The sequence below is a fragment of the Meles meles genome, chromosome 2, assembly GCF_922984935.1.
Source record: "Meles meles chromosome 2, mMelMel3.1 paternal haplotype, whole genome shotgun sequence".
Classification (NCBI taxonomy): domain Eukaryota; kingdom Metazoa; phylum Chordata; class Mammalia; order Carnivora; family Mustelidae; genus Meles; species Meles meles.
In genome coordinates, this window is record NC_060067.1 from 194851968 (window position 1) to 194869304 (window position 17337).

Sequence of the window (17337 nt, forward strand, 5' to 3'; positions counted from 1 at the left end):
ACCCCACTCCCAAGTCCCTAGTCCTCAAGTGGTCCCCCTGCTACTGCTCTGTTTGCACTACTGTCTCCTTGCCCGCATCCGTTCTCCACACTGAAGCCAAAGTGCTAAAATGGAAATTTGAAGTCAGTTCCCTGCTTAAAAAGTCCGGCGGCTCTTTTTTTAAAAGTAGGCTTTACGCCCGACATAGGGCCTGAACTCATGACCCTAGGATTGAGTCACATGTTCTATCCACGAGCAACCCAAGTGCCCCCCTTCAGCAGCTCTTTATAGGTTGTGGTATACATCTCATGCTTGAAGGAAGCTTGTGACACACATTTTCTCCATAAGGAACATCACTGCCTTCTTGCACTTCAGAACCCTGCACATCATTTCAGCACTATGCTGGGAGCCGTTTTAAACCATGAAATCACCAACAAAACACGAAAATGTGAAGACCCTTTTTTAGAGTGTGACAGCTGACACAAGAGGGCAGATCCTGCCTGGCCTTGTTTGACCTCAGCTGTGTATCAGGCAGTACCCACGAATGAACACAAAGGGTTAGAAATAAAATCTTAAAGAGGAGGCCAATTTGCAAATACGCACTCTGCCAGTAAGGTTCAATTTTATCACAGATTGATGAAAAAGCTGAAATTCAAAGAAGCAGAAAATCAAAAGGAATTCATGGCATGGTAGACTTTGTAAAATGATCCTTTTAAAGACTTGAAATTTGAATGTAAAGCAGCCAGAAATTTTTATCAGTTACATTATATGCCCCAACTTGTCCACTCAATACCCTTTGCATGTTTAAGAGTCCACCGGGGCGCCTGGGTGGCTCAGTGGGTTAAGCCGCTGCCTTGGGCTCAGGTCATGATCTCAGGGTCCTGGGATCGAGTCCCACATCGGGCTCTCTGCTCAGCGGGGAGCCTGCTTCCCTCTCTCTCTGCCTGCCTCTCTGCCTTGTTGTGATTTCTCTCTGTCAAATAAATAAATAAAATCTTTAAAAAAAAAAAAAAAAAAAAAAGAGTCCACCAAACTAGAGGACTCGCCTTCCCCTAAATCTTCTGTTTCTCTCACTCTGGGTTGTAGGTGCATGTTTTCCTCATTTGTTCTTGAGTTTAAGAAACAGTGCACACAGCCTGTGTCCCAGGCACTGTTCTGGGCTCCAGTGAAATCAGTTAAGAACCACTGCCCCCTTGAAGAGAGAGCTTCCATTCTCTCACAGCCTGGCACGTGGTAGGTATTTGTCAATTTTGTCTCAGCACGAGCTGTGCTATTTATGTATTTTACAAAAGTAAAACAGAAAGGAAAAGGTTTAAGATTTAAACACAAAACAGTTGAGGCAAGTTGTAAATACATAAAAAATGAAAAGGACTTTTGAAGGGGGTGTGGTAAGAGGAAGGCTGCATTTAGGGAGAGAGCTTTGCAGGAAAGGGGGCTAGTGAGGAATTCCTGAGGGCAGGGTGCTCCATTCCGAGTTGTTAGCTTAATGTAAACCCTTTCCATCTTCCCAGAGCTTCAGGTGTGACAGCTTTGCACAGTGACGGTACAGTGAGGGGATTTGTAAAGCTATGATGTCCCCGGCCAGAAGACAGCGTCGTGACAGAGGCTTGGTTCTAGGAGTCCCCAGTGAATGATACTGAACTGACTCTGGGGCCCTTTGGGCAAATCTGCACTTCCTGAGTGCAATCGAGGTAACCCTAGCAGAACGGGGAGGGTGACATCTGGGTCACACGCACGTGGCAGATAATGTGTGTTTAATAAACTTCTCCCATTTCCTGTAAAGACTCGAGAACAATTTTGGTTCTTGGTTGGGCTGGGACAACCCACTATTCATCCATTGCTTTCAGGTCTCAGCTGCTCTTCATGGCTCCTCCCTCACCTAACTCTTAGGTTTCAAATACTAAAAAGGCTGCTGGCCTTACTCTGAGCTATGCTCCACCGAAGTTCCTGCCCTACTAGCCTGCCCTGCTTTCCTCCTCTCCATCAGCAACAGAATTTGGACCATTCACACCATTCACACCGTTCTCGGGATGAAAAGCAGCATGAGGGTAATGTATCCGGAAGGCCCCTAACACTACGTGTTTGTGACCTGGCCTTGAGATGGGGCTGAGAAACTGACCCATCAGCACAGACAGGCACTACAGTAGGGCAGATGGAACCTTGTTTGTTGTGGTAAAACAAAGCAGCTGATTTTTTACTGGGGAGGTAGGAGTGAGTAGGTGGGAAAGCTTGGGGAGGAGGGTGAAGAACAGGAGGTACAGAGACACCACATCCCTCAAACCACCCATCAGGGAAACCATAAAACACATGGGCCTGCCTTTCGAGCTTTGCCTAGGGTCTAGGGATTGGTTTCCAGCATTATCGCTAACAGGCTCGTGCTCTATGAGCCTGGACCAGAAGTAATTTCCAACTAGAAATTGTAATTACTTTTCTCTTGGTCACTAGTTTATGAGAATCAAATCCAAAACTGACTTTGCCTCTAGTCTTCATAAACTCTTACCGCAAAGAAGTGCTGGCAGATACCTTCTATCCCTGTTATCTGACTCTGCTATTTTCTTTCCGGCCTGCCTCCTCCCACTCCCCACAGTTCACGTCCCCCTTTCTAGTCCTACTCAACCAAGATTATATTAGATATTACATTATATCATAACGGCCATTTCATTCCTCTCTCCTAACCCCATGGAAGTTTCTTTCAGAATTGGCTCCTGTCTTTTTGGATCTTCCACAGAGCCTAACAGGTACTAACTACTAGCTTGCTAGCTGATTGTCAGTGAATACTGCCCACCTGTCATAAAATTCTAAGTATCACACTTCTCTAAAGGCCCTAAGACAGAACATTTCCTCATCTCACAAAACTCCCAACACTGTTCAGTATAATCTCAGAGTTCCTGAAGATTGCATGAAAGTGCATGGAATCAGGTGGGACTACGAAAGTCAGGATCCATGTCCCCGCTTTGGAGTCCCCAGCACCACGGCCTGAGGTAAGATAAAAAGAAAGTGGGTAAAAGCCGCCAAGTTTGAAAACCACAAATTTTAAGCATTGTAGGTACTCCTATGACACACAGTAGAACATCTGACATTCAGAAGCTGGGCCACTGAGTTATGTAAGTCATGCTAGAAAATACGCATTTGTGGTCTTATGTTTAAATCCACACAGCAATGAATAAGAATTCAAAAAAACATGGTGCATTAAGTGGTCTTTATTGAGATTTCACATTCGGTTATCTTCATTATCAGTTCTTCAGTTAATTATACAAGTATGATAAGTTATTTTATATCTGACGTGGGAATTTAAATGTAAAATAAATACAAAATACATTTGTGGTTTAATGAACACTCAGTGAAGCTTTTTTTTTTTCCTCTGAGGTATTCCTTTCGGTCTGGTTTTATCCCAGATCTTTCTTTTTACTTCCCATAGGAAAAGTCTATTAAACCACACAATGGATCTGGAACCAATGACCTTGAGTTTTAACTACATTAGACGTATTTTTTGATCTCATCATACAACACCAATACGAAAGCTCCGCCCATGCCTCTCAACACATTGGACCAGGCACCTTTGAAGAAAGCCTTGGCTCCTTCGTCTTTTGCAATCTTCCTCCAGCAGTCCACCGTCCCAGTGTACATAATATCCGCTGTGGAAACAAATGTTGGTAAGGATTCTGCAATTCTGGAGGAAAGAGGCTTTTCCTCTGCAAGACACTTATACACAGTGTTAGGAAAGTCAGTCACTTGAGCTCTAAGCCCCAGCTTCATGTGGTGTCCAGCTAGACACCCTCTTCCTTGCATAACTGTCAGTGTCTCTTGTCAATCCTGCTCCTTCCACCCAAAATCAGGTAAAGAACTAGGGCAATGAACTAGCTAACTCACACATGGTCAGACCATAAAGTGGGAGGGGATGGGGTGAAGTGGAAGTTCTAACCTGATGGTCCCCCTTTTTATGGATGAGAACAGAAAATCTTATGGGCAGAGTCTCAGATTATATTGCCCAACACTGTTAAAAGAGATACAACTATTAGGCTGAAGCAAATGGAACTATTATTTGACTTTTTTTTTTTTTTTTTTGACAGAGAGGTCACAAGTAGGCAGAGAGGCGGGCAGAGAGAGAGAGGGAGAAACAGGCTCCCCACTGAGCAGAGAGCCCGATGCGGGGCTCGATCCCAGGACCCTGAGATCATGACCTGAGCCGAAGGCAGAGGCTTAAACCACTGAGCCACCCAGGCACCCCAATATTTGACTTTTTGATGTTAAAAGTGGCAATTTCATGTTTCGACCTATGGAAGCCAAAATGGCTTCAGGCCATGTCACCCAACAAAAGCACCGTCTCCCAAAAGCAGTATTTTTTTTTTTTTAAAGATTTTATTTTTTATTTGTCAAAGAGGGAGAGAGGGATCACAGGCAGACAGAGTGGCAGGCAGAGTCAGAGGGAGAAGCAGTCTCCCCGCTGAGCAAGGAGCCCAATGTGGGACTCGATCCCAGGACGCTGGGATCATGACCTGAGCCGAAGGCAGCTGCTTAACCAACTGAGCCACCCAGGCGTCCCCCAAAAGCAGTATTTTTAAATAAATTAGCTAATTAATTAGTTTCCTGTATTTCTGTACCCAGGCTCTAAGGGAAAAGGGCCTATGGCCTCTATAATATTAGATACTTAGTAAAGTTCACCTCGAAATATCTCATTTTTTGATGTTCTTATCTCTGATAGAAACACATTCTTTTCTCTAAAGGAACAGTTGACAGTGTTAAGGGGACTGACTATAAAGCTTCTTTCCTAAGTTCTTATACCACGTAATTTTAACAAGAACAGTGAAGACTGGGAAGAGCCCTGCATAGTATTTCTCTTGGGCACAGAAATGAGAGTTAGACCAGTAGGTGTCAGGCTTACCCCCTTTCCGGCCAGACTGCATCATCATCCTACGGCGGACTGTGTCAAAGGGGTAAGACACCAGCCCTGCGACCGCTGTCACGCTCTGGGCAATCATCCAGCTCACAATAATGTGCACATTCTTGGGGTCAGGCAACATCCCTGTGGGCAGAGGCAAGAAGCCAAATGGCTGTGATGTGATTTCTCTCAGCAGCTCAGCCAAAAGCAAGCAGGGATGGAGAAGAGGCTACTGAACCTCCAACTCCATGCCCTACCCTTCTGGAAGAACCTGCCCCTGTGGGTGCCTCACAACCAGGCAGCCAGCCAAAGCTGGGGACTGCCCTGTGGGTCCAGGGAAGCCAGAGTGGTGCCCAGGGTACAGGGCATGTTGAAGGGGCTCCAAGTTCAACTCGGTCACTGACAGAGCTGTGGCAAGGGGGAGGCAGGCTCCCCTCCTTCCTCTCTGAATAACTCAAGGCCAGAGTTTACTTCAGTAGAGGACAAGGAGACTCCTTTCGCTATTTATCCACACCACACCACCCGTTCAGAAGCATCCGTTTAGCTCAGGGACTAGGAATAAAACCAAGATTATTAATAAATATCCGGTCCTTCGTGAGTTAGACCCCTGGGGACCTTCTTCCTCCCCACTCCACACCCCCTGAGGCCCCTCTCTCACCCTTGGCAGTATCATAGACTCCAAAGTAGGCCGCTCTGTAGATAATGATGCCCTGGACAGAGACGCTGAAACCCTGGTAGAGACCCTTCAGGCCATCAGACTTGAAGATCTTGGTGAGACAGTCACCCAGACCACTGAACTCGCGCTGGGCGGCACCCTTGCCCACATCGGCAGCCAACCTGGTCCTGGCAAAGTCCAGCGGGTAGACAAAGCAGAGGGAGGTGGCCCCAGCTGCCCCACCGGAAGCCAGGTTACCGGCAAAGTAGCGCCAGAATTGCTTATGCCGGTCCACGCCCCCCAGGAAGATCTGCTTGTACTTGTCCTTGAAGGCGAAGTTGAGGGCTTGGGTGGGGAAGTAACGGATCACGTTGGCCAGGTTACCCCTCCAGAAGGAGAGAAAGCCCTGCTCCTTGGGGATCCTCACCACACAATCAATGATCCCTTTGTACTGCTTCTCGGCACTGATCTGTTTGCTGGCATGCTGGACCTGCGAGGGGGAGGAGGTGAAGGGAGGGGTGGATTGGGTGAGGATGGCCAGAGCAGAGGGAGAAGGAAAGAGGACAGGAGCAAAGGAACGTTTAAAACTCTTTGAATTTCTTTCTTAAAAAAAAAAAAAATATATCTATGGGGAAATCAAGCAGATATTAACTAAAGTTCGTCAGCTACTGGGATAACAAGCCAAAAAATCTGCTTTTGCCTCAATTATCAGGGCACTTGAGAGAAAAGGTTCTTCCCCAAATAAACTGAAAAGACTCCACTGTAAAGAGTCATTTATGGGGGCGCCTGGATGGCTCAGTGGGTTAAGCCGCTGTCTTCAGCTCAGGTCATGATCTCAGGGTCCTGGGATCGAGTCCCGCATCGGGCTCTCTGCTCAGCGGCGAGCCTGCTTCCCTCTCTCTCTCTGCCTGCCTCTCTGTGTACTTGTGATCTCTCTCTGTCAAATAAATAAATAAAATCTTTAAAAAAAAAAAAAGAGTCATTTATGCATTGCCTTTTTCCTAGGTATGAGAACTATGCTAGGGGCTTATCAGGAGATAGAAATGATTAAAGATTCCTGCCCTCCAGGGCACCTGCTCTGATATAATACACACACAATGGACGGGCAGGAGATAATGATGCCTCAGTCTCACTGGATCTCCCTGGAGACCAGGATCTCGGAGGAGTAGATGCTCTCACAGAAGTAAATAAATCCACTGGGTATTAGAGCCTGAAAATTTTCTAGCAAATTATGCAAGTAATTAATTATTGAAGGGTTTGTCGCTGTGAGTGAGCAACTGGGGTTTTTCTTCATGATGATTTTGACTCCCAAATCGAGGAGGCTGAGTTTCTCATCGAGGGGCCCTTGCCTTTTGGGCAAGAAGAGAGACACACGATAGACAGGATGAGAAGGAGGAAGAGAAGTCATAGACCAGACGGCAGACGAAAAGATTTGGGGACGAGGTAAGACAACATGAGTCTATTCTGAAAACTGTTAATCTCTCAAAACCTATTTCTTCAGCTGTAAAATAGTGGGAATAATACCTAAGAGCTTACAGAAAGATAAATGAAATAAATGTCAGCCTACAGCATGATGCATGGGACACAGTATGCGAGGTTTTGGGCAATAATTATTCCGAGGTTTGCACTGTAGAAGGTGGTTGCAGGACAAAAGGTGCAAAGGACCTGAAAATCCAAAGGTGAGGCCGACCTCGGAGGCCTAAGTGGAGGGTCAGTGCCGTCCCAGGAGCGGGCTCTGGCTGGCTGTAACCTACCCGGCGTGGGTTTCCATATATAGACACCCGAACGCTGGGCGCCACCCGACACCAGGAATCTGCCAGGGACGCCGGACCTGCCTCTACGCAGAGGGCACCTTCCCCTTCGCCGTAGGCCGGGGCCCGTGGCCTAGCCCAGATTCGCCGCGGCTGGCCCGCCCCGCTCCGCCCCGCTCCGCTCCGCTCCCCCTCGCAGCCGCAGCTCGCCCGCGTCCCGCGCGCCCTGCCCGCGCCCTGCCGCACCCGGCTCGCTGCGCCCGCGCCCGCGCCCCGCCGTGCCTACCTGCAGCAGCAGTTTGACCCTCTCGATGGGGGCGACCGCGGTCTTGGACACGGCAGCGGCGACGCCGCCGGCCAGGAAATCCTTCAGGAAGCTCAACGCCTGATCGCTCATGGTGACCGCCGGGCGCACAGAGCCTCCGGGAGCCGCGCTCTCGCTCTCGCCTCCGCCCGGCCAGGCACGGCCACCTGCTCTCCGTCCCCGCGCGACGCGAAGGGGCCGCTCGCCTCGCCCCGCAGCCCTCCTTATATGCCCCGCGCGGCGTCTCGCGAGAGGAGGAGGGACCCCGGGGCCCGGCGCGCACCGCGCATTGGCTGGGCAGGTGCCTGGACACCCCCTCGCCGTCCCCCTCCTCGGCAGAGGGCAACCGGGGCGAAGGCGCTTCCGGGAGGCAGGGGTGGGCCGGGGGCTGTGCCTTCAGCTTGGGACGTTTAAAGGGCAAATTCATGTTATCTGTCCCGGCGAGCCGAGGGAACACCGTGTCTCTGCAGCATGTGGGCCGCTGTATTTATAGCACCAGAAGGCTTAGGCTGGGGCCGACCTGGGGACAGAGAGGGGACCGATGCCTCAAGCACGGCTTGCTTTAACCTCGGGCCTGCACGGGACCCGCTCCTGGCCAAGGGATTTCGGGCCGTTTTCTTCTTCCTTGCAACCCCGTCTGTCCCTCACCGCGTTCCCTGCTTGGATGGCCTCTTCGGAGTTGTGTGCGCTCGCAAATAAATTAAGATCCTCCAAAATAAATGCTAACGTCACTCGATGCTGTGATTAGCTCATAATCTGGCAACTTGCCCCAATCCCCTCTTCCCTCCATTCAGTCCCTCAATCATTCATTCTACCATGAAATACTTAACGGCCCTGGCCTCCAGCGCCACCAGGAGAGGGGAAAGCCCGAGTGCAAGTGCACGGGCGCAACGGGGGCCTTACAATGGGCCTTACAGGACGCTTCTTTTGTAAATCCCATAAGCCCTCAATGTGCTGCTCCGCTGTCAACAGAATCTGGGGACATATTCTGGGCAGAATGTTCTCCGGGCGGGTGGCGCATTCCCCGAGGGTCAGTGCTGTTCGCCTTCCCATCTGAGCAGCTGGGAGACTGGGAGTCAAGTAAGAGAAGGTCGTATCCTTGTCTGTGTTTGCCAGTTCATGCTAGGCACTGAGGACTGGGGAGGCTCCTACAAGTTTCTTCCCAATTTTGTATATTTGACAAAGTTTATGCATTTTTTTTCATAAGCTTGCTGATGAGTGAGCAGCCTTTCATGTTAACTGTTAATTGAACAGCAGCTGTCTGACACCCGGGGTACGGAGCCCTCAGTAGAGCAGAGGTCACTCGTCAGGTGCCAGGACCACGAAGGGTATGCATTTATCTGCGGCTGGGCAGGCTAGAGTCCAGATATCTAGGCGAGCCCCGTGAAAGCTAGCAAATGCAAGTTTACCAAGGTCGGAGCAGGCAGAAGGTCAAGAATTCAGCATTAATAGAAAAGCCATTCGAGCATTTGTTCAACAAGCCCTGCATCATTTACCCTGTACCAGGTACAAAGTTTGATTTGGCGGATTCACTTTGAGTAAGAGATGGTTCAGTGTCCCAAGAAACTTACAGTTTCTTTGTGGATGTACCTGTCCCTAAGTCAGCTTTATTTCTTACAGCTTTCATGGATCAAACTAATCCACATAATAGCTGGCTTCCATTCTGTTACTGTTGAGCAGTTGCCTAAACATTTCACTTTGTGCATTAGAGATGTTTCTTGTTTTCTCGATGAAAAATAATGCTGCTACGTACTTTGCACAAATTTCACTTTCCCTTTATGATTTTCCCTTCTCATTTCTGTTTTGTAAAATGGAATGGGTAGATTAAATATTTTAAAAAGATTTTTTGCTCTTGCTACGTATTGAGAAGTTGCTCCTCAGAAAGAACGCAGCCCACCAGCAGCGTCAAATGGTCACAGATCCTCCCCCAGCACTGGCTTTTAAAAAAGCATCTTTTAGTTATTTGTGCCGTTTTATGAGTTCTAATTTGCGCTCCTTAATTGCTATGGAACTGCACGTATCCCGTGTGATCTGATTTAGTTTGCCAGGGTTTTCCTTGGGTATACATTTTTTTTTTTAAAGATTTTATTTATTTATTTGACAGACAGAGGTTACAAGTAGGCAGAGAAGCAGGCAGAGAGAGAGGAGGAAGCAGGCTCTCCACAGAGCAGAGAGCCCGATGCGGGGCTCGATCCCAGGACTCTGGGATCATGACCTAAGCTGAAGGCAGAGGCTTTAACCCACTGAGCCACCCAGGCGCTCCTGGGTATGCATTTTTAATCTTCCTTGACTCTTGACTACCTGTGGTGTGAAAGCAGAGTATTTATATTTAAAATTCTTTACATATTTACAGCAATAAATGCGTGTTATACACGTTTCGTTTTGTTGTTTTTCTTTTGAGATTTTTTATTACATTCTTCTAGCAGTGTTATTTATTTAAATATGAACAGATCCGGGGCACCTGGGTGGCTCAGTGGATTAAGCCGCTGCCTTCGGCTCAGGTCATGATCTTAGGGTCCTGGGATCGAGCCCCGCATCGGGCTCTCTGTTCTGCAGGGAGCCTGCTTCCTCCTCTCTCTCTGCCTGCTTCTCTGCCTGCTTGTGATCTCTGTCTGTCAAATAAATAAATAAAATCTTTAAAAAAAATAAAATAAAATAAATATGAACAGATCCATATGATGACATACTTCATGTTCTGATGTAAATGTATCTTTTGTAGATACAGTAGTCTATTTGCCCTACTGGCCTATTTCCTTCTACTTCCTTTTTTTTTTTTTAAGATATTATTTATTTACTTGAGAGAGAGAAAGCATGAGCACAGGTGGGGGTCTGAGGCAGATGCAGAGGGAGCAGACTCCCTGCCAAGCAGGGAGCTTGATGTGGGGCTCGATCCCAGGACCCCGAGATCATGACCTGAGTGGAAGGCAGAAGCTTAACTGAGTGAGCCACCCAGGCGCCTCTCTTTCTACTTCTTTTTATCTAATTTCATACCATACCATTCTCAGGTATCCCAACACTAATTTTTTTTTTTTTTTTAAGATTTTATTTGAGAGAGAGAACACACACATGGGCAAGGGGACTAAGGAGTGGAGTGGGAAGAGACAGAACCTGAAACAGACTCCGTGCTGAGCATAGAGCCCAACGCAGGGCTCAATCCCATCACCCCCCTGAGCCTAAACCAAGAGTTGGATGCTTAACCAACTGAGCCACCCCCACAACTCTAATTCTTAAGCAGATATTTTCTTTTCTCCATTATTTGCTTTGGGTTACTAATTCTGGTTTGTCATATATTGTGTTCTTACAATAGCTTTAATTAATGAAATCACCATACCATGACTCATTTATTTGATCACTGGTCTTTAAAAAAGAACAACTTACATGTGATTCTATAACCACTTGAAAAACAAAAGGTTTTGTCTGCTTCTACGTCTGGATTTATTTTTACTGTCAAGTGGTTCAATTAGTTCAATATCACTAGAAGATTTTTAACAGATACTAAAATTAAATTAAATATTATCATACTAATTCAGGAAGTATTACCATCTTTGTTGCATTTGATTTCACCAATCACAATTTCTTCTATTTTCTAAATGGAAGATATGATATTTCTCCTTGGCTTCTGTCCAATTATCCCGTCATGTAGGGCAAGCTGTAGCTGGAATCCTTGACAAGAGGTTTTCCAGGGAAGTCTATATTCTGTCCTCTCCCTCCATGGACTTTCTCAGAAAAGAGAGGCCTCAGATGCCCTCAGGAGCATGAGCTGACTGTGATCACAAGATCCAGGTATCACTTACACAGGCAGGGGAGAGAATCGCGCTCAGCAGAACATGTGTCTACCCACCAATTCCAGCACTCAGTGGCTTTCTGCCAGCATGAGAATGGACAAGGCATCTGGGAGATCAAAGAGAAAACTTTGCTTTCAAATATGGCATGGCATCCTGGAGGCCAGGGGATCCGGGGGGACCTGAGAGGAGGGTATTGGGCTAGTCTTCATTAATTTTAGTAGAAACTTTTTAAAGTCTTCAATCTTTTACCAAGCTGGGGATAGAGAAAGGGATCTGTTAAAGAGTAAAAGTCATAAGAAATAAAGAAAAAACACTTAAGGATTTGTTCATAGAGGTGATAATGTGTGTAGGTATAGATCTGAAATTGTTACTAATTAGAACATGTCCTTACTTTGTGTTCACGTGGTAAGTTTCAGCAGTAAGCAATGAGGAGTGAATTCTGAAAATTTATTTTTTTTGATCATATAAGACCACAGATGAATTTCTGAATTTCATTCAAATAGACACATTCGCAATGATACATTGTTTTCAAAAAGGCAAAACAAAATAAATGTAGTATTCCTCTGCAATTCCTGCTCAGGGTAGCTCAGCTAATAAAGACAATACCTTAATTAACAAGTTCTTTATAATCAGGTGTCATTATAGTAAAGTTGAACATACACACCACATACCTTCAGAAGTCATGAGAATTCCTTCAAAATGCTTCAACTACCAATTCCTATTTTAGCTAATGCCAAGCAAAACTATGAAACTACAAAATGTGTCCTTTTTTTTTTTAACCCATTGTTCATTCTAGAACCTTCTTACCTTTAGTCGTCAGCTCCTTGGGTGTGCGTTTTCCTCTGACTTTTCCACATCAACGTAGAAATGATCTGAACCACTAACACCTAATTTATTTATTCATTCACTCACTTTTTTCTTTTTCAAAATCCTTCAACAAGCATTAATGCATTCTCACATTAGACACTGAAAACTTCGGGAAAATCAGAAAGTTAAGATTATTGTCCTAGAGACACTAATGTCTGGTGTCTACATGATGATTCCCGTGCTGTGGGCTACAGGGTCCAACCGGGTGTCTCATTGTCCTCCCAGCTGAATGACTTTCAAAGGGGTACTTCAGTCACAGTCTGTCTTTTTAACATTTTATGCATGCTTAAGAAACAAAAAGTTTGGTTAGAAAGATTTTAGTCACTATTATTTAAAGGATGTGATTTCCGATGGCAGAGGAGTCCCTGAATCATTTAAAACAAAAAAACGTGGTCAGAGAGAGGGACTTCTCCCAGAAAGGCCTGATACCTGGAGAAAGGGGCTCAGTGGTTGCGGGAGGCAGGGAGCTGGGGCACTCTCCAGCCCCCACTAACACAGGTAGGACCCCCCCTTTGCTAAAGAGAGTTCCATAACTTCTCTGCTGTTCATAATCTTAGCATCCCCTCCTTACTTTATCCAAGACTCCCAAAAGAATATTTGGTATTTTATTGGACAATTAAGCTTAATTTTATGGGTAGTAATAACATATCCGACTCTAACTATCTACCTTCCACGTTGACACATCTGGTTTCTGACTTGCATTCTTTGTGAATAAAGCTATTACTCACCTGGAGTTGACTTGATTGATTTTTAAGAACCTTCTGGGGGCGCCTGGGTGGCTCAGTGGGTTAAGCCTCTGCCTTCGGCTCGGGTCATGATCTCGGGGTCCTGGGATCGAGTCCCACATCCGGCTCTCTGCTCTGCAGGGAGCCTGCTTCCTCCTCTCTCTCTCTGCCTGCCTCTCTGCCTACTTGTGATCTCTGTCTGTCAAATAAATAAATAAAATCTTTAAAAAAAAAAAAGATTCTCTCTAAAAAGAACCTTCTGAAGTGGCTTCCCTAGTATTTAGTGTTTCATGCGACTTACCAATAATTTTTTTTCCTAAGTTTTGTTTAAATGACCTCTACACCCAATGTGCGGCTTGAACTCATGACCCAAAGTCGAGAGTCACCCACCCTTCTAACTGAGCCAGCCAGGTGCCTCCTCACCAACCCACCATTTTTAAAAACACTTCACCGAATTCTGTATGTCTGTCTCTGACCTGTATACTAAAATACCACACCTCTCTTTTTTCTGATTCGGGAGCCCCTCTGCTTTCACTTCATCGACAGGATAATCCCTGTTACTATTAAAATCAACGTGTCATAAATGGTATCAGTGAGACCATTTTTGCTCCTCAGCACGGTTGAGTAACAATATTTTGCTATTTTAACACATGAGGTTTTTTTCCCTATATGCTTGCTTTTATCCCACGATCCTTTTCTCATGCAGCTAGACAGACATTCTGTGCCATTGCTTCAAAGGAAAAAAAAAATTCAGGGGCACCTGGGTGGCTCAGTCGTTAGGTGTCTGCCTTCAGCTCGGGTCATGGTCCTGGGGTCCTGGGATCAAGGCCCACACCCAGTTCCCTGTTCAGCAGGAAGCCTGCTTCTCTCTCTCCCACTCCTCCTGCTTGTGTTCCCTCTGTCTCTCTCTGTCAAGCAGATGAATGGAATCTTTAAAAAAAAATGCAGAAAGCAAAGAAAATGAAAACTATTCTTGGCATTAGAATTTCCAAAAGAAAGGTTTCAAGTATAAACAGTAGATTTGGTAGAACACCTGAAGAAGAGCGAATTTTCCTGCCCACCCCATCCTTCCAAAGATTGCAACAAGTTTTCCCAAACCTGGAGAGAAAGGAGGTATGTTAGGGAGAAAGCAAGGAGTGAGATGTCAGTGTGGGTCCTTGAGAAACAGGGGTGCTGTACTTTCCCCCAGCTCAGAGAGGCAGCAAGAAGCCAGGAGATAAGGGACTGGGTGATGTGTTAGTACCCAGGTCAGAGACAGAGTTCATCCAAGTATAAAGGAACAAAAGAACAAATTCCAGTACCTGTAGTTTAGTCTGCCTGTGTGAAGGACCCTGCATAGCCCCCGTGAGTTTCTCCTGCCTCACTGTGGCCCAGGAGCAGCGGAATAGCATTTTGTATCCAAGGACAACCAAGTTAGCTGAAAACAAGCCAGACCTGGAGAGCCTCATGTTTAGAAATGAGGCAAATGTCAAGAATGACCTTGACAGAGCAGTGACTGAAGACCAGAAGGGGATAAGGACCTGGCAGCTGATGCCGGCATGCATAGGTGAAAATCCAGACCATACGCCCCTCCCTTCCCATCTTCATAGAAATCCCTGGGATTTATATGCAAATCACTGCCAAAGTCAAAGAGAAAAAGGGACCCAAATTGCTTTCACCACATGGCAGAAAGGAGTCTCTTCATAGAAATTAAGTTGTCTTGCACAGTTGAGTTCCTGGGCCAATATTTGTGCTTGCCATATAGTATTTTCTTAGTTTTAAGAGAAAATATACCAAAGACATATCATAATTTTGGAAATTCTTTACTGTTGCTTGGTCCATCAAGCACATTTATTATTTTAAGAAGGAGACACAGACTTAATTGACAGAGGGAGACAGAGAGAGATGGGGGAGGGAGGAACTTCAGGGCTATAACTAGAGTTACAGAAAACTATGGTTTTCATTGTCATGCTCTATGAAACTCCAGCTAATGCATTTCTGAGAGAGAGAGAGAGAGAGAAGGAGCCTTGGGGGCGGGGGGAGAGGCAGACCAAAGGAAGACAATGAATCCTAAGCAAGTTCCATGATCAGTACAGACCTCCATCTCCCTGAGATCATGACCTGAGCCGAAATCAAGAGTCAGACACTTAGCCAACTGAGCCACCCAGAACCCCCACCCCAGCTTATGCAGTTTTTAAATGGCTAAACTAAATAGGTAAAACAATTTACTCTTTTAACATAATAGGTGTTCAGTAAATGCTGTTCAATCAGTAGGAAATAGTGTGCTTCAATATCTAGTGCAACAGTTCTCAACTTTTTCCAGTAATGGAGCACATTTAACCCACCATAGTTGTTTTGGAACAGTATGAAATACAGATTTACAGAATTTCATCATATAAAGTAGGAGGAGTAATTATACTAGCAGAAATTGGACTGTACCAATAATCTGCCATATGAAATCATAGCCACGTTAATGGTTGGCTTATCAATTGCTCCTTGTAGCTGTGTCAAATTCTCCTTTACATATTTTAGGGCTTTAATTTTAAAGAAATACAAGATTTGAATTGTTATACCTTCTTGGCAAATTTAACTTTTTTTTTTTTTTTAGATTTTTTTATTTATCTGACAGAGTGAGAGATCACAAGTAGGCAGAGAAGTAGACAGGCAGAGAGAGAGGGGAAAGCAGACTCTCCACCGTGCAGAGAGCCCGATGCAGGGCTCTATCCCAGGACCCTGAGATCATGACCTGAGCTGAAGGCAGAGGCTTAACCCACTGAGCCACCCAGGTGCCCCCGCAAATTTAACTTTTAATTTTAAGTTGTGATCCTCTTTGTCTGAAATAATGTTTTCATCTTGAAGTCTTTCCCCCCAGGTGTCATTTGGTCTGTATTCTCCTAGTTTATCTTTTTCTAACCCTTTACTTTTCTCCATTTTGTATGTTTTATGTATGTTCCCTGTAAACTTCCATATTTTTTTTCTCTCTTTCTTTTTTTAAAGTTGATACTTTTATTCTTTTAGTTAGAGAGTTTGGATCCATTTCCACTTATCATGATCATTGATATGTTTTAAATTTTATGTTGAAATAATTATAGATTCAAAGGAAGTTGCAAAGGAATTACTACACATATTTAAAATGTTTATCACTTTATTGTGTGCTTTCTGTTTGTCTTCTGAGTGTTTTTGAAAGTCATCATTTCATTCCTTACTTTCCATGACTATCCCTTGTCAATCACCATATATTATCTTAATTACTTATTAAGGTATTAATAACACCATAGTGGTTATTAATGATTTTGGGTGGCTATAATACCGTCCCAGTTCAAGATTACCACGTTTCCCTTCTTGGCCTATGTAAGGACTGGGCATCTCTTGCGACCATGAGGAGTTTATTCACCGCTGCAAGAAACACTAAAGTCAAATTAACGAGGTTCACGCAACTGTTTAATAGGCATAGCTTGCCACAGAGAAGTTGTGCTCTGAAATAATTGTTTGCATTTCATAACATTATTCAATGTAGCCACTAGGGGGAGATCATATGTAGCTGTTCTAGGTCTCTGATTTTTATTAAAAACCTGTCAATATTACAGAAACTAGGAAATCTCCCTACTTTTAAAAAGACATACACATGAAGCCTCAAAATATTAAACAAAAATCATGAAGTCAAAGCAGTGATTATCATATGGGAAAAGAAAGCAAGACTCGAGTAGGTGCCTGCCGCAAGAAATACACTTTAAACATAAGACACAAGTAGGCTAAAAGTAAAAAGATAGAGAAAGCTGTAACAGAAAGAATGTCATCAGGGGTGAAGAAGGTCATTTCATAAAGAGAAAGGTGTTGGTTCCTCAAGAGGACATAACAGTCCTCTATGTTTATTCATCAAAAAACAGAGCTTTAAGATACATGAGACAAAAATTGATAGAATTGCAAGGAGAAACAGATCCACAATTACAATTAGGGATTGCCGGTGCGCCTGGGTGGCTCAGTGGGTTAAAGCCTCTGCGTTCGGCTCAGGTCATGATCCCAGGGTTCTGGGATGGAGCCCCGCATCGGGCTCTCTGCTCTGCGGACAGCCTGTTTCCTCCTCTCTCTCTCTGCCTGCCTCTCTGCCTACTTGTGATCTCTGTCAAATAAATAAATAAAATCTTTTAAAAAAAAAACAATTAGGGATTGCCATCTCCTTGTGTTCATTTCCTAGGGCTGCTTTATCAAATTTGCACAAACGAGGTGGTTTAATACAGCACAAATTTATTTTTTCACAGTTCTGGGAGCTAGAAATCCAATATCAAGGTTTAGAAGAATAAGAGATCAATGCACAAAAATCAATTGTATTTCTATATACCAGCATTAAACACTTGGAAATTCAATTAAGACATAACATTTACAGGCCACCTGGGTGGCTCAGTGGTTAAGACA

At 45.0% G+C, this 17337-nt stretch overlaps 1 protein-coding gene across 1 annotated transcript; it reads right to left on the bottom strand.

The window, feature by feature from the left end:
- Nucleotides 1-3164: 3164 nt before the first annotated feature.
- On the bottom strand, nucleotides 3165-7781 carry SLC25A4 (solute carrier family 25 member 4). The gene is made up of 4 exons (XM_045998457.1): nucleotides 7551-7781; nucleotides 5517-6003; nucleotides 4862-5002; nucleotides 3165-3614 (listed from the first exon to the last, which is right to left on the bottom strand). The coding sequence occupies exons 1-4, from the start codon at nucleotides 7659-7661 to the stop codon at nucleotides 3457-3459; spliced, it is 897 nt and encodes a 298-aa protein (XP_045854413.1). The 5' UTR covers nucleotides 7662-7781; the 3' UTR covers nucleotides 3165-3456.
- Between the last annotated feature and the right edge of the window lie 9556 nt (nucleotides 7782-17337).